The following is an 18,220-nucleotide window of genomic DNA, read 5'->3' on the forward strand; positions in this document are numbered from 1 at the left end:
TTTAGTATTATTAAGAAATAATTGTCTACTCCATGATTACAAAAATCCTCTTCTATCTTTTGTATATAATTTTAATATATCATTCTACACGATTTTAAATTACACTTCAAATATCCTTTATCTAAAATGTATGGGCCACCAGGGTTTCAGATTTTATAGTTTTCTGGATTTTGGAATGTTTGCATAGATTTACTGGTTAAGCATCCTTAATCCTTCACTTTTTGAAATTTCTTATTTTGAAGTATTTCAGATTTTGAATTTTTTGGATTAGGGATGCTCAACCTGTAGCTGCTGACATTTTAAAGTTGAAGATTTCAGGTAGGGACTGGGGTTGTAGATCAGTGGTAGAGCACTTGCCTAGCACATGTGAGGCACTGGGGTTTGATCCTAAGCACCACATACAAATAAATAAAATAGCCAGGTGTGGTGGTGCATGCCTGTAATCACAGCAGCTCGGGTGGCTTAGGAAGGAGGATCAAAATTTCAAAGCCAGCCTCAGCAAAGGCGAGGCACTAAGCAACTCAGTGAGACCCTGCCTCTAAATAAATAGGGCTGGGGATGTCTCTCAGTGGTTGAGTGTCCCTGAGTACAATACCTGGTACTGAAACAAACAAACACAAAAATAAAATAAAGGTATTGTGTCCATCTACAATTAAACATTTTTTAAAAAATATTTCAGGTGGGAAATTGGAGCTTCCAGTTTCTCTTAAAAACAAAAGGGCTGGAAATACAGGCCTGCATCCCACAAGATGAAGAGTACTCCACTGGACCTAGGCTGTATTCCAGTTTACTAGGGTCCTACTGGGCTGGCCCCATTCATTACATCCCCTACCTTGCCTCTGTGAACAAGTGGACCTACCTCCACAAAGGTAGGTGCCCTCTATGACCGTTTGCATTTCTAAATTTTGATAATTTTACAAATATGCATTTATTATCCTTATGAACTTCCCTCAGAAGGGAGCTACCCTGCAGTGGTGCTGGCATGAACCTGGGGATTCTGGAAGGATCACTGTAGTTAGTATTTTCACTTCTACTATGAAGGTGAGGTTTAGCAATCTGGGGAAGTTTCTGAAGGAGTTTAAATCTGGAGAGCAATGATTTGTCTTAGCTCTGGTACTTCCCCACTCCCCAAGTCTTTTTCATTTGTTTTCTGCTGTAAATTTTAAAAATTGTTGAAGTATAAATGTATTGTAAAAGGCATGTATCTTAAAATGTACAGTTTAGCAGATTTTGGAAAATGTAACTACTACCCAGTTAAGATATATAGCATTTTCATAACCTGAGAAATTTCCTTCCTGTTCCTGTTCATCTCCCCTTCTAGAGTTAACCATTAACATTTTTTTTTTTTAATCATAGAAGACTTTTGTCTATCCTTGCAACTGGTAAAAATGGAATCTTACAGTAAGTGATCTTCCATGTCTGACTTCCTCCTCTGAGCAGGCTTTTTGAGATTCATTCATTGGTCATTTGTTACTTTTCATCAATGAATAGTATTTCATAGGATGAATTTTATTTATTCATATTTTACATGTTAATTCTCCTGTTGGTGGGTATTTGGGTCATTTCCAACGTTTGCTGCCTTGAATAAAGCTGCCATGAGCACTGGTGTACAAATCTTCAGGTTTTTGTTTCCTTTGGGTAATCATCTTAGAGGGAATTTGCTGGATCATAAGATGGATGTTTCTTTAGCTTTATAAGAAACTTCTAAAAGGAGTTCACCATGATGGTAAAAACATCTTCCACTCTCACCAGCAATGTCTGAGACACCCAGTGAAAAAATCCAACACCCATTTGGGGTTGCATTTGGTATTTTAGACTCTTTAATTTTAGTCATTCTACTTGATAAAAATGGGGAGTCACTGTAATTTCAGTTTTCAGTTCTCTGATGATTAATGATGTTGAGCATTTTTTAATGAGTTTATTGACTGTTACATTCATACATCCTCTTTTTTGAAATGTATGTCCAAATCTTTGCCCATTTAAAACACTGAGTTGTTTTCATTTTGTTATTGCTTTTAAGAGTTCTTGACATAATTTAGATATGTATTATGTCATACATGATATGTGCCATCTGTTTTTTCATTTTCTTGACCATGTTTTTTGATTAAAATAAGATTTTAATTTTGCTGTGTTCCAATTTACCAATTTTTCTTTTTCAATTATTGCTTACTATGTCCTAAGAAATCTTTACACAGCCCCAATTAGAAAGATATTTATATTTTATTCTCTGGTAGCATTATCTTTTACCTTTAAGCTTCAATTCATCTCAAGTGAATTTTTGTTTATAATATGAGGTAAGATCAAAGTTCACTTTTTCCTTAGTTGACTTAACACTGTTTGTTAGATTTTTCTTTTTTTTCATTGAATTTCATTGGTGCTTAGAAAAATCAACTGTCTATATAGTTGTATATATCTATTTCTGGTCTCTGTACTCCATTTCAATAGACTTTTTATTTTTTTCCATGTTTATAGTGTAGTCTTTCAATCTGTGAGCATGATATAGTTCTCCATTTAGTAAGTCTTCTTCAATTTCTTTCAATAATTTGTTTTAGTTTTTCAGTGCAGTACTTTAATAAATTGTTCTTTATACTTTTTGATACTATTATAAATGCAATTTATTTTGAAATGTCATTCATTGCTAATATAATAGACAAACAATGAATTTTGTATATTGGTCATATATTCTGAGATCTGGCTAAGTTCACCTGTCAAGTTTGGTAATGAAATTTTAAATGTTTTTTTTTCTGTTGGTAAATTATAATTACACATAATAGTGGGCTTTGTTGCTACATATTAACACACACACATAAATTGTAGTTTGATCAATTTCATTCCCTATGGTAATAGAGTTTTAAAAATAGTTATATTCTTTTAGGTTTTCTCTGTACACCATCTTGTTACCTCCAAATAAATATAGTTTTACTCCTTTCCCAATATTTATGCCTTTGTTTCTCTTAAATGCCTTATGACATGGCTAGAAGCTCCAGTGTGATGTTAATTGTAAATAGTGTGGCCTGCATCCTTGATTACCTCAGGTTAGCAGGAATATGTTTAATATTTCACCATTATGGAAGCTTTCTTTAGGTGCCTTTTATCACATTCATTTTCCCTTTTATTCTAGTTTTATGAAAACTTAAAACAACTCATAAGTGGGTGGTTGGGTTTTTTCCAAGAACTTTTTATGATACTATTTAATTCATTAGACAATTTTCTCCTTCAATCTATTAATTATATTGATTAAATTTGTGAATTACATTGATTAATTTTAGAATATCAAAGCAAGCTGGCATTACTAGAATGAAACCAATATAGTCATAATATTTTATCCTTTTTATATTGCTGGATTTAATTTGCCAATATCTTTTAAAGTTTGTATCTAATATATGAGAGATATTGGTTTAAATATTCTTTTTATTGAAATGTCTCTTATCAGGTTTTGCTATCAGGGCCATGGTAGCTTATATGGTGAGTTAGGAAGTACTCCCTCCTTTTCTATTTTGTAAAAGAATTTGTGTAACATTGGATTTATTTCTTCCTTAAATATTTGATAGAATTCACCTGTAAAGTCACTTGGGCTTGGGGGTTTTTTGTGGAAACTTTTTGAATAAGAATTCCACTTTTGTTTTATACATACCCAATTATTTAAGCCTTCTATTTATTCTGTCTGTTGTGGTAAGTTGCATTTTTAAAGGAATTATTCCATATCATCTTCATTGTTTAATGTGTTGACTTAAAGTTATTCATGAGCCTTTAGCTGTAGGACCTGATTAGAATTTCTTTCTCATTTTTGGTGTTGATAGTTCCTGAAGTTTGACCTATATTTTTAAATCACTAACACTAAGGCTTTACCAAAGATAATGGTGTTTTCAAAACACAAATATTTGGCTTTGCCGATTTTTGTTATTTATTCATCTTCTGTTTTATTTAGTTTTTCTTGATAGTGTCTTTGGGTTTCCTTTGTTCTTCCTTATCTAGCTTCCTCATGTGGATGCTTAGGTCACAGTTTTAGATCTTTCTTTTTTTCTAATGTAAACATTTAAAATTATAAATTTCTTCTTCTTACCACTTTAGCTGTGATCCCCCAAATTTTAAAATGTTGTTTTCTTTGCCATTTAGTTCAAGGTACTTTCTAATTTCCCTTGTGAATTCTTCTTTGAATCTAGGGTTATTAAAATATTGATTAATTCCCAAATGTACATGAATTTTTATATATCTTTTTATTATTGATTTCTAGTTTACATGACTTATGGTCAGAAGATACACAGTATGATTTCACTCTTTTGAAGTTTGCTGACTCATTTTATTGCTCAGCACACGGTCTGTCTTGATGAATGGTCTGTAAGTGCTTGGAAAAAAAGTATACTCTTCAATTTTTGGATATAATATTCCATAAGCACTATGAAACCAAGTTGGCTGGTAATGCTCACATCTTATGTGTCATTTTTAATGTTGTATATTCTTCATCAATTACTAAGAAATATCCAGTTCTCCAACTAAGGTTGTTCATTTTCTCTTCTTTAGTTTTGTCAATTTTTGCTTCCTATATATTTTCATACTCTACTATTTGGAACATACATAGAAACATACATAAATTCAGGCTTTTTGTGTGTTTTTCATGAATTAAGTCTTTTATTTTTATGAAATGTCCCTCTTTATCTATAGGGATGCTCTTTGTTTTGAAACTACCTTGTCTGATGATAATAGAGCCATACTAATTTTTAAAATAATTACCATTTGTAATTATTTAATTACAATATCTATTTTTGTGTTTCTGTTTTCAACCCATATCTATATATATTTCACCATTTCACCCGTAGGTATAGCATATAAGGAATTTGTGCTCCCCCTCTCCATAACCTTGAACTCTGCCCCCATAGAAGGAACTTTCCCATTAGGTTTACACTAAGACTCCCATTAAATTTTAAAGCTATAGCTGCTGTCTAGTTACTTCAGGTTTCTCATGACAGGAGACCAATAGCCAAATAAAAGAGTTACCATCTTAGCAGGAATATTTGGCTCTGATCATCATGAGGAGGATACTGTTTTTTGAACAGTGAATCATTATTTACTTCACATGATGAGGCCTCACTGAACCCAAGCTATGTATCCTATAACTGTCCTCTCCTCTTGAAGATTGCCATTAATTCTACACATGTTTCCCTACCACAAACATCCTCTAATAGCCTAGGTATCCTGGCCATATGGGCCAAATCAACAGCTTGGACCACAGCTTGCACCATAGCTTGGTTCTAATAAAGAGCTATTCTTTCAAGCATTTGCTGCATTGGGGGGTAGGGACTTTCCTGAGGATCTGGCCTGTCATGTAGTTGATGTATTTAGAAAACTGGTTCTAGACTACAGCCAGAAGGTATCATTATTTTTTTCTTGGGGAAACTGCCCTCCACCTCCAGATTGTCCATTCTTGATTTCCTCTGGATGAATGGTTTGGATAATGCCCTTGTTGGCTGCCTGCATCTCCATTTGTCTTTGGCTCTAGGGATGCTGGGTTGTATTAACCATCTCCATAACTTTGTGAGCCAGGCTACCCTGGCTGACCTCCCTTACAACTTCACTGCTCATCACAATAATTGCTGCTTCTTCAGTTAAGTATTTCCAGCCGGTCTTTGGAATATTACCATCCTCATTACCATGAGTAATCCCAGTTTTATAACCCCATCTCCTACTTTCAACACTGAGGAGAGTCACTAGTGAGCTTCCTAGGAATATTGGTACCCTTCCATAATCCACCCTGCTTTCACACCTACTTCTTTTTTTTTCCTTCTTTTCTCCCTGGGCCAAGTGGGGTGGTATGAGGATATCTGGTAGAGGCTATCCTAGTCCTAGACCCAGATTCTGCTCTCTCTGCCATCTTCTAGCTTTGTCCTGATGATAATTCTTCTCACAGCCTTTTCAGTATGGAAACCATGTGACTTAAATACTGTCATCTGTGGCCTGGAGGGTCATATACCAGGTAGCTGCTCCTTTCATAAGTCTCCACAGCCTACTTGTAGCTCCCAGGGTCAGAGAGTTGCTGGTTTCTTTGCAATCCCTTCACCACCTCTATGTTCTGAAGGCCTCCTGCCCACATCAGTGCCCAAACTCTCACTGAATGCTAATACGTGAGCTGCTGATCTCCTGCCTGCACTCGAAAGGCTGACCTAGAGCTTGCTTCAGCCTGTCAAGACCAGCAATCTCCTCTCCTATCCAGTGGGCTGAACCACATCTTCTCAGGTGAAATCTGACTCCTTTCTAAGTGTGTCATTCTTGGCGTGATCTTTCTCTTCCCTAGGATACCATATAGTTTCCTTAGATTTTGTGCCTGTGCTTTAATCACAGTTAATGATTCTTTCTATTAAGCTTCTCCTGCTTAATTTCCTGTGTGGCTTTTATCTCCTGATTGGACCCAAACTGCTTTGAGTCTTAACATATGTATGGACCTATGAAACCATCACCACAATCAAGATAATGAATGTGTTTATACCCATTTGTCATCCATCCTTCTATTTCCCTGACCTAAGTAAATGTTGGTAAGTTTTTTTTTTTTTTCTCACTACAGGTTAGTTTGCATTTTCTAGAGTTTTATATAAATGGACTTGTACAGTATATGTCTTTAAAAAAATCTAGCTTCTTTTACTCAGAATAATTATTTTTCTACTCATCCATTTTATTATGTGTATTAATAATTTATTCCTTTTTATTGCTGAGTTGTATTTCATTATATGAGTATACCAGAGTCTACTGTTCACTTGTTGATGGCATTTGGGTTGATGCCAAATTTGGCCATTATAAATAAAGCTGATATGAATTTTCATGTATAAGTCTTTGTGTGGACATACGCTTTCATGTCCTTTGGGTAAATATTTAAGATTGGGATGGCTGGATCATACAATAGATATAGATTTAGCTTTCAGGTACAGAACTGTTTTCCAAAGTGGATGCACCATTTTATATTCCAATCAGTAACAAAGTTCCAGTTGTTCCAAATCTTGCTACAACTTGATATGATTCGTCATTTAAACTTTAGCTACTCTCTTAGGCTTATAGTGGTGGCTGATTGTCGTTTTAATTTGCATTTCCCTGATCATTAATGTTGTCATGCATCTTTCCATGGGTTTCTTTGCCATTCATGTATCTTTGTTGGTGAAATATTTGCTAAAGATTTTTCCCATTTTAAAGATCAGATTGTTAGTCTTCTTATCGTTGAGTTGTAAGAGTAGTAGTCTAGGAGCAAGTTCTTAGTCAGACGTATGTTTTGCCATAGTTTCTCCCAGTCTGTGACTTAGCTTTTTGTTTTCATGACAATATCTTTTTAAAAGCAAAAGCTTTTAATTTTGAAGAATCCAATTTATCATTATTTTTATTTCAGAGCTTTCATGGTTCTTTAAGAAATTTGTGCCATATCCAAGATCCCTAACCTTTTCTTCTATGACTTCTTTGGAAGTGTCATAGTTAGTATACATTGTCTTGGTAGTAGCTTTACTAATAATCCTTTACTGTTCTTGGATTTCTCATTTCTGCATTTCTGATGATGACACGAATCACTTTGGCTTTCATCTTCTTTTCTACACAGATACAAATGGACACAGGAGGCTAATGGATGAAAATATATGAAATCAAGATTGTGCTAGAAATTCAGGTTGTATGATTACACAAAATATATGCCCCATGTCCCACCCCATAATGTAGGAATGGTTTAGAGGAAAATACAAAAAGAGTAATAACTTATTGAATAAGTACCAAGCCAAATGCTGTGTTGAGAACTTTATATTTAAGGTTTAAAATGTATTGTTGTATACTAAAAATGACTTTATATAAATTGTCCTAACATTATCTCTCTCTTTTTTTTTTTAGTACAGATGAGAATATTGTACCATAAGGAAGTTAAAAAATTTGCTCAGATTAACTGGTCAGGTCTGTACAATACTAAAGCCTGCCTGCCTACCTGCCTTCCTTCCTTTCTTCATTTATTTATTTTGAGGTCTGGGGAGCAAACCTAGGAGTGCTCTACCACTGAGATATAACCCAGTTTTATTTTTTTATTTATTTGAAATAGGGTCTCACTCTGTTGCTTAGGTTGGCCTTGAACTTGCAATCTTCCTGCCTTAATCTCTTTTTTGGGGGGGGGAGGAGTGTACCAGGGATTGAACTAAGAGCCACTCAACCACTGAGCCACATGCCCAGCCCTATTTTGTATTTTATTTAGAGACAGGTCTCACTGAGTTGCTTAGCGCCTCACTGTGGCTGAGATTGCCTTTGAACTTGTGATCCTCCTATCTCAGCCTCCTGACCCAGCCCAGCCTGCCTTAGCCTCTTGATGAGCTTGGGTTACATGTATGACCCTTGCCTGGCTATGAGAGGAACATTTTAAATTGTAGCCTTCCTCATATGCCACCAATGAGTGTGGTGGGAGTATATAGTGTAAAGAGATTTAATGTGGGTGGGGGTGTCCCAACTTTTTGACTTAATTTTGTATTTAGGTAAGTTTCTTAACTTCATTTATTCTGTAAAAAATGAGGACAAGATCATTTTTAGAGGGGTTTTGATGGGTTAAGTAATTTCACTTATGTAAATAATAACAATAATATCTAGCATTTATTAAATGTCTACTCTGTGGTAAATACTTATAAAACCATCTTATGAGTTAACTCATAATTAACATTAACTGCTGTCAAAAAAGTAAACTGAGGCACAATAAAATTTTTAAAGAATTTGAGTAAGAAGCAGTTCAAGAATTGGCGAACACTAGACCAAAAGAGGCTTAGTTTTCCAATAATAAAAATGTGAGGGTTAAGTATTTACTGGGAAAATGAAGAAGCAAAATAAAGAAATTATTTGATTGTTTTGCAATTTCAAAAATGCCCTTTTAAGGTATTTTGTTGGAAAGCCCCCAATCACATAATCGTAGGTTAATTGACTGTTTATGATTGACTGGGGTTAAGTTTTATTTCTGCCAATATAAATATTTATTTGAAACATTAAGTTCCGCTTATATTTACAGTTATGACTCAAGGTAGGTTTCACCTGTGTTTGCAATTGAAGCCAGATTAAGGCTATTTTTAAGGTCTAGTTGGTTTGGTTTACTTGGAAAGTTTGCTTTAACTGCACAGGATGAACTATAGATACTATTATTATCATTGTCACCATTTTTTTTTTAAATTAGTGTTTTTTTTTTAAACAGATACAACTTTTTTATATTTTTATTTTATTTATTCATTTTTATGTGGTGGTGAGGATCGAACCCAGTGCCTCACACATGCTAGGCAAATGCTCTATCACTAAGCCCCAGCCCCAGCCCCATCGTCACCATTTTGCAGAGGAGAAAATGAAGCCCAGAGGGGAAAAAAGATATTTGTCCATGGTGATACAGCAGAAAACAGAGATGCTGAGCATGAGCCCAGGCAGCCTGGCTCCCCCAGCCTGTGCTCCTAAGTCAGTGCCGCCTGTCATTGACTGAACTTGCATGAGTGTTTCTTTGGCACGCCCACTGATCCCCCCACCCTTTTCTTTTTCTTTTTCTTTCTTTCTGTTTTTTTTTTTTTAAGCAGGAAGTGTCTTTTCTAACCTGTTCTTTGGGAACTAGTGAGCTAAATCCTGGACAACTAAGAGAGTGCTTACCCGGTCTGCACTGGTTGCTCTAGGTTCCAGTTTTGATGCTGGTCATCTTTGGGACCTTGGGCAAGGACATTTCACCTCCCTAAGTCCCACCTTTCTCCTGAATGAAATGTCCTGGGTACTAGTTAATTTCCAAGCCCTTTCCAGCTTTCACATTCCTCACGTCTGTGATTCTGTGATTAAGTTCCTGCAAGGTTTAAGTGCTGATAAAAGTGCCATTAAGTTCTGTATACTCAGCGGTGGCAGCCCTCTGTTACCTAAGATACCTGGCCTAGCAGTTACCTGCAGGGGCTGGGGCAGTGGGGGTGGACAGGAAAGGCTCCTTGTCTATCAGTGCTGTGCTGTACCTCAATGGAGGGAGGCCTGCCAGCACTATGCAGGGTAACTGACTTTCATCTAATTTCCGGGATGTGGTATACTGGGCCTGACAAAGAAAGTTTCCCAACAAGAGAACCTTGTGCAGTAAGTTCCTCAGGCAAGTGAGTGGAGATAATTGAGACAGGACTGAATGAGGTTCAGGCAGAGAAACCTGGAGGACAGACCTATTTGGGTGATGAACTGGTTGACCCAAGGCCCCTCTGTCTATCATTTCTTGACCTCAGGTCAGAGTGATAGAAAGGGGGAAGGCTACCAAGGCAGCTGGGGAGGGCTTCTGCCCTGAAGTCTTGGAGAAGAATGAGCAATTGTTTGTGCCACATGGGTTAGTCATTTACCTGCCTGAAGGCTCAGGGCTGGAACTGTAGTCTATGATCTGCTGGGACATACTTTGGGCCAGGGAACACAGGACCCCCATCCCCCAACAAATATGACAAGAAACTAATCAGAGAAAAAATATTCTCCTGCCCTGTGGCTCAATGGCAGAGTGCTTGCCTAGCATGTGTGAGGCACTGGGTTCGATCCTTAGCACTGAATATAAAAATAAACAAATAAAATAAAGGCATGCTGTTCATTTACAACTACAAAAAATTAATTAATTAAAATATATATTCTCCAAATGGTGGTCTAAACTTTGTTCACTGATCCAGCTCTTATTGTGTTCCAGGTACTGTTTGAGGCACCCAGGATACCTGGACAATTGAGACAGAGTTCTTGCCCTCAATGAAGTGACTGTATAGTATAAAATCCTAAAGCTGAGTCTTTATTTAAAATAAATTTTTATTTATTTCTAAAGCTGATTAGTCTTAAAGGCTATAGCAGCAGCAGTGACCCCTGTCCTCTGCCTTAATGAGTGCTTCTGATACACCAAGCTCTGGTGAAGAATCCTTATCCCCTTATGGGAAAGAGTCTGAGTATTGGCTTTGCCACCCATGGTCCATAATATCTGTGGACAAGTCATTTAGAGTATATTTTTTGCATCTCAGTTTTGAAAACTGTTATAGGGGCATAATATATATAAAAGCAAAGCAGTTGGCAATTTTAATTTTTTAAAAAATGTCAATACAGGATTTATGAACAAATGCATATAAGACACCAGGCAAACAGGAGGTATTTAGTAAGTGGCAGTGGGATTATTGGTAGATTCTGTATTCCTTTGTGTTCCTCTAGGGCAAGACTGACAAGCATCTCTATCAAACTATCAAGAGTATTTGTGAATTACAAAATTCATAAAGCTAATCAGGAGAGGTGAACTCCTAGTAGGAGACATTAGTGATCCCCTTAGCCCATGGAAGAACCCAGGGTCCAAAAAATAAGCAAAGATATAGAAGACCTCAGTAATATAATGAATATAAAAAGGATCAAATTGATATAGCTTCCTATGTTCATATTCTGAAGACAGGGAAACATCTTTTCTCAAGAGGACAGGGGACATTGACAAAAACTAACCACAGAGAAATCCTAGATTAATCTTCCAAAGGAAGCAGTTCAGATGACACTGATTTCAATGCAATGAAACTAGAAATTCAAAACAAAAGGGGGCACACATAAATTATTTGTGTAAGAACTCTCTCTTAAGCAATACTTGTGGCAAAAGGAAATCCAAAGGTTACTGTATGTCAATATATGTTCTATTAACCAGATGTCACAGCTAAAAGCTACAGAGGTTTATTCAAAAATCTGAGTCTCCTGAGTCATGAAGACACGGAATGGCTTCAGAGCCTGGGCAAGACTCTCTGAGACTCGGTTTCCCCATTTTTGTCAAATGGTCTTGAGGATCCCTGGCGTCCTGGTCCACCGGCGGGGTTGAGCCCTGAGGGGGAGGGGAGGGTGGGCGTGAGGGAGGCGCGGCTGGAATCTCCACTTTCTGGGAAGTCAGGGAGGGTGCGGGTGTTAAGAGGTGGCAGCAGAGGGCGCTGAGCGGTCGCTGGCCGGAGCCCGCGTCTGCCATTGGTCGGGGCTGGGGCGCTGGGCTGGAGAGTTGGTGGAAAGTGACAAGTTGAGCGAGAGAGGGAGCGCGGAGAGCGGGAGGAGCCGCCACAGCCTCCACCGAGGGGGCTCCGAGACGGCTGCCCCGGGCACAGGGTACGCTCTTCTCGAGTCTGAGCGGAGGAGATTTGGCTGTCGGCGATAGTGATCCGGACAGCTCAGGACTGAGCGGCTGGCCGAGGCGAGGCTGAAGCCGGAGGACTGGAGAGGGATCGCGCTCACGGGGTCCGCAGACTGCCCGGCGGAGGCGAGAGAGCAGGTTAGAGGGACAAAGAGCTTTGCAAACGCCCCAGGCATCCTGCGATCGCGAGCGGCCCGGACGAGGTGGCCGGGAGCCCGGGGAGAGCCCGTGGATGTTCTGCGCGCCACCGGAGAGCCGCCGCCGCCGCCGCCGCGAAAGGAGGAATGCACCGGCCGCGTCGCCGCGGGACGCGCCAGCCGCTGCTGCCGCTGCTGGCCGCGCTGCTGCTGGCCGCGCGCTGGGCTGCTGCGCAAGGTAAGAAACGCCCGCTTCGGCCCCAGCGCCCCTCAGTCCACCAGCAGCGCCCTGGGCACTCGGCAAGCACCGCGCCCTCCTCTGGGGAGGCGGCCGACTACTCGCCCGGTATCTTGCCAGCGCGCCTCGGGCCGCGGGGGAGTCAGGCGATGATTGGCCCTGGAGCCCAGCAGCGGGTCCTGGTGCGCCCGGGGATTTGTTCCTTTGCACCGTGCATCGGTTGTCAGCACTGACAGGAAGCGTAGAGGACTTTGAGGATCGTGGGGTGATCGGGGCACTTCCGCGCCGGTCGTCTTCCCATCTCTTCCTGGACTCTTAGAGCACCCTAAATGACGTTCAGTAATCTATCCTGCGGTCCAGGATGGGTTTGAATTTTCAGAGGTGCCTGCGAGAGAGCCCAGGCGGTCCGCGAACCGGCGCAAACAAAAGCCCTGTGCTGCTGGGGCTCCCGCGGCCTTGCATCTCCACCGCCCCGGCCCTCTGGCCCTCCTGAGGGTCACCATGGAGGCCGAAACGTGTACGCTGCTGCCGCCGCTGCCACTTTGTGCAAAATGTGCTGTCAGAGGAGACCTGAGGCTCCAAAGTGCTCTGGGTGTGCGTGTGTGTGTGTGCGTGTGTGTGTGTGTGTGTGTGTGTGTGTGTGTGTTACAATCGAGGGGGGAAAAGCCATCTAATGCATACTTGATTTTGGTAATCTCCAAAGACAATCGCAACAGTTAGAGAAAGACTCCACCGCCAGCCGGAGCGTCTTAGTTCGCTGCGGGAAGCTGGGATCCTTGCTGTGTTTGAGCCGGTACACAATGAGAGGGAAGAGCCCGGCTGCGCCTGTGGAGACAACCGATTCATTCTTTGGAGGTTGGAGGGGGAAAGTTGATTAAAGTCTCCGGGGTCTTGGGCCTCACTTTTAACATGCATCCCTTGAGGAGGTGGTGCTGAAGCCCTCGGGTTCTTCCCTCCCCCACTCCCAGCCCCAAACCTGTGCGGACCACTAGGTCCCTGCTCCTTTATCTTGCATCTTTCATTTTTTAAGTGAGCGCTGTGTTTAGGTAAAGAAAAGGCAATGGCTTACTTAGCAGTTAAGGGGAAAAAGATCCAGTCACTACTTAAGACTGTGACCGCACAATTAGTTTGTACTAAAACTTAGCTAATAATGTTCTTGTTAGAAAGAACTCTGGAGGGAAGTTTTGTGTGGATTCTGATTTCTTAGAGATGATTTTGGGAAGAGGGAGCAGCGTTCACAGAGAAGGATTCTGAAACTGATCCTGTAGTGTGGTTGTACTAATCTGGAAGCTCCTCAGGGTAAATACAGCCCCTAATTGTAATGAAGATGTACATCAGTGGGGAGTGCTTCTTACTGATGGAAAATCCTAATGAAATGTAAACAGTTTGGTCACATGGATGTTTTGCTTGGTGATGCCAAACATCTGGCTCTGTGCCACAACACCTGGGTGAAAAGTAGAAAATGGGCCTCGGCTGCCAACACAACCTAAACATCCTTCTGAAGTCCAGTTGCCCAGCAAATAGAGGCAGAGATAACCAGGGGGGTTTCTATCTAAGGTAGAACTCCTGGCTTGGGGCCTTGGTTAATTTGGTTATTTCCTCTGTGGACTTCTTTGCTTTGTACTTAACCTTTTAGCAGTGATTACTTTTAGATGATAGCCCCTGGCAGGAGGCAGGGAGAGGAGGAGGGAGGATTTCACCTTTTTTGGTAATCTACCTTTAAATAAATGTCCGTGCAATGATTTTGTTGAGTGTAAGACAATTTTGTTTCTGGCAGCCACTCAAATTTTGTCTTCTTTTACTGTTTATAGGGCCTAAAATTTTTTTAAAAAGAGAAGTACTGCCTCTTTCATACTCTGCAGTAATGAGCTCAAACCTGTTATTATTGTCTTATTTATTGTCTTGTAAGTTTCTTTCCATTTCTATGAAGGTTTGCTCTTTTCTGTGGGGACAGGACTTCTAGTGGACCTCGGACTTGCTTTCATCTGAGGTTCCTAAGGTAACTAAGGTAACTCAGGAAATCAGCTCAAGGGGATATAAGTTTCACTTATTAATTTTAAAAAATGCTCAGCATTTCTCTCATCACTTTTCTATTTTCTATTTTATTGGCCAGGAGAAGAAATGTTTCGATGTAATGTTTCTGGCACACTCATTGTTGCTTTCCCCATGTATCCCTGTGCAAAGCTCAGCTTCTGTAGGAAGCTGAAGTCCCATCTCTGCTCCCAGAGCTCAAGGCTTCAGGAACCTGTTTGAGTTTTTCTCAGAGTCCTGTTGATTCTGTGGTTTGGCTGCCTGAAGCCACAGGGAGGTGTGTTTGCTGTCATTTTGTAAGCCTTCCTTTGCCATTTGAATAGGTGTCTGTCCTGTCTACTTTTAGAATAGGAGTCTCCTGAGGGCAATAAGACTGTCAGCTTTGCTGGTGAAAGCACTGAGGGCCCAAGGCAGCAAGCTTCCTCTTTATTTGAGATGCTCCCAAATCCTACCTGACTGGCTAGGGGGAGCCACGCAGAGGCAGGATAAAGGGTGTGTGTAGTCAAGCTATCTCTGGCAGTATTTTAGAAACATTTAATTTCCAATTTAATATCAATACCTGGTAGGCTGTTTTGCTACCCTGATGCCTGGAATTAAATATCTGCCTGATATTTAATTAGGAGACCTTTAAAATAGTCAACTTTGTTCTGCCCTTCCTCCATCCTCTGCATGGTGAATATAGGCTACAAGTCAGACTTCTGAAGTTTCTGAATATGTTACTTGCATCCAGATTAGCATCAGATTTGGCCATGGTTTGATGATGAACACCTACCCCCACTTGAAATATTTTGAAAATTTCACACAGTATTTAATGGACAACCACATGCTTTGTAGACCATATGTATATTGATGTTAGTGTTTATCTACATAACATGGCATATATAGAGAGAGGGGCACAGTGGAGAAAGTGGTTCCTAAATTTTTGTTGAATGAACAGAGAATAACTATTTTGGTTGGATTTAAACTTCTGCTATGATTTGCTTTGTGTGTGTGTGTGTGTGTGTGTGTGTGTGTGTGTTTTAGTAAAAATGCAACATACCATATTTTCAAAGATTTTTTCCTTTACTTGCCCCATTTTTTGATATGAAGGAGTTTAGTGGAACTTGACAGTATAGCTTAATGGCTACCAGCACAAACTGACCTGGGTTTAAATCTTTTTTTTTCCATACGGTGCATACGTTGATTAGTCTCTTTGAGCCTCATAGGAGTGTTTTTATTTATTTATTTATTTTGGTAGCTGTACATAATAAATTTATTTTATTTATTTATATGTGGTTCTGAGGATCGAACCCAGGGCCTTGCACGTGGTAGGCAAGTACTCTACCGCTGAGCCATAACCTCCAGCCCCCTCTTAAGAGTGTTTTGAGATTTAAGTAAAACCATACATGTCAAGTACTGGGGAAGAGCACTAGCCTAGAGGTGTGGTATGTGAAATTGAGGATATATGAACCCCCAGAAATGATAATTCCTGTTCATTTTTATGGTTATATGTTTATTGGTATAATCAGACTTTCCAATAAAACTGTTAAAGATACGCCCACTGCAGTTCGTGATGCTGGGGCAGACACTGGCTGCCTGGATAGGTTGAAAGGGACTGAGTGTTGGCTATAGGATTTGGGTTTAGCTCAGATCAGCCACTCCATGGAGGCTCTGCCTCTCATTTCCTCTCACTTCCCACTTTTGCTCTCTCCAGGTGGGCTGTTCAATGGGCCTGGAAGAAGTTGATGAACGGTGCCAAGTCCCTGTAACTAAGACTGCATGTCCCAAGTACTCTGAGATGCCCCTGTTTTGCAATTTATTTAACAGTTAATATAATCATTACGGTGGATCAGTAACTATTCTAAGCCTTTTACCAGTATTAACTCACTGAATCTTCACAACACCACCATAAGAGAGATGGCATAACCAGATCATTTTAAAGACAGGTGAATATAAGTGCAGAGAGGTTGAGTTATTTTCTTAAAGTCACACAGCCAGGATGTGGCTTATTGGGCTTCTTACAAGCCCTAGTAGTTGATGTATTTATTTTAACTAACTACTGTCATAGACAATCCCTCTTAGCTTAATTCTTACAGTTTATATTCTTTTAATGTACAGACTAGCGGTTTCCCCATGTTTTCCAAGGGAACTCTAGGCAAGTTTTTCTTTCCCATCACCTGGAGTACATAAGAAATGATTTGGAGACAGCCTATTCCAATTTTCCTTCCAATGCTGGCCTTCTCTTAGTCTGTCTTGCTGTAACTCTGAGATACATTAGAAGTGCCTGTGATAGCCTGGGCTTCTGGATCTGGAAGAATTACATTTTTGTAATGAACTGCAACTTTTGATGCGGTTTGAGGAGTGTGTCTGGCAGTTCCTTCCAACTAGTGATGAGCTATATTTTGATGAAGTGCTTTTGTATTTGCATCTTGGTATATAACTTGGGTGTGGGGGGGACGTTGATTTATAGGAGTGCTCTCTGGAGGGAGAGCCGATTGCCAGCTCAGAGTTCCAGTGAGCACCAGATCCTGGCAGATCCAGCTCCAACTGGGAAGCACTCAAATCTTGGAGGCCTCTTTTTCAAACAGAAGGGCCTCGGCTGTGACAGGAGAGACTGTTCTGTGGACACACGAAGAGAAAGGAATAGTCTTCTAGGAGTCTGAGAAAGTTCTCTGGAGTTGGAAGGGGAGGGGAGGGGGGAACTCTTCGAAAACCCTTAACTAAATGCAGCTGCTTGTTACACGGGGCCTGACTTGCATGCCAGGAATATCTAAAAAGCTAACGAATACAAAATAAAAATAAACAGCAGTAAAAAGGCTCTCTCTTTGTTGCAGTAAGCTCAGTTGGGGTTTTCAGTGTGTTTAGGAATGGGATAATTGTGGCATCCACTTTATTTTGGTAAGGCAGAGAAATGCGCATTGATGTTCTGTCCCTGGGATGCCCCAACACCTGAACCCCCCCCCCCCCCAACACACACACCCATGTCAGGACTTGGACATTCACAGAGCCTGAGGCTCCAACTGTTGCCCCTGAGTGAATTACACTGGAAGAGGGCAGATAATTTAATGGGATCATCTTGGCGGAGCTAGCCAATTTCACACCCCATCTCTCACTAATAGAAAGGCAGAAGAAGGCTACAACATCCTCAGATGAAAAGGTTGTATAAAAAGGCCCTGTGTAACAGTAACTGTCTGTCCATAAATAAGGTTCTATGGAGTTTTGATCCAGAGACTGTTATTAAATACTGATAAGTGAAGTCTCATAATGTTTGGCCTTTTTACATTTCCTTTTTCCCTCTTTTTCTCCATAGCAATATAGTTTTTTTTTTTTAAATTTTTTTTGAGATTAAAAAAAAGAAGGAGTCTAAAGGATCCACTGGTTCAGACTGCTTATTTTTTTAAGGATTTCTATGTAGAATGGACCTTCTTTGAAAGCCATTTAAAGAGGTGGCCTGGTGTAACCAAATGGGATTTGGACCTGATAGATAGACAGGGTTTACAAGGAGGCTTTGATGCTTGCTTGGGCAAAGTTACTTACCCTCTGAGCCTCTGTTTCCTTATCTGTAAAATGGGGTTAACAATCATATTTGATTTACAGGGTTTTTATGAGAATTAGAGAATGTCAAGGACAGAAAGCTCCCAACAGCACCTAAGACCTGCTGAATGTGTAGCATGGTAGCAGTCGCCCCAATCCAGGGCTTACTGGAGAAATCGGAAAATTTGACTCCAAATCAAGGAT

At 40.1% G+C, this 18,220-nt stretch overlaps 1 protein-coding gene across 1 annotated transcript in view; it reads left to right on the plus strand.

Moving 5' to 3' along the window:
- The first annotated feature begins 12,381 nt into the window (after nucleotides 1-12,381).
- The window catches only part of Ror1 (receptor tyrosine kinase like orphan receptor 1), a 379,272-nt gene continuing 373,433 nt past the window's right edge, over nucleotides 12,382-18,220 (plus strand). Inside the window, exon 1 of the mRNA XM_027949535.2 lies at nucleotides 12,382-12,472. Coding sequence (XP_027805336.2) covers nucleotides 12,382-12,472 — 91 coding nt within the window. The remainder of the gene's footprint in view (nucleotides 12,473-18,220) is intronic.

Source organism: Marmota flaviventris, chromosome 10 (assembly GCF_047511675.1).
Source record: "Marmota flaviventris isolate mMarFla1 chromosome 10, mMarFla1.hap1, whole genome shotgun sequence".
Taxonomy (NCBI): Eukaryota; Metazoa; Chordata; class Mammalia; order Rodentia; family Sciuridae; genus Marmota; species Marmota flaviventris.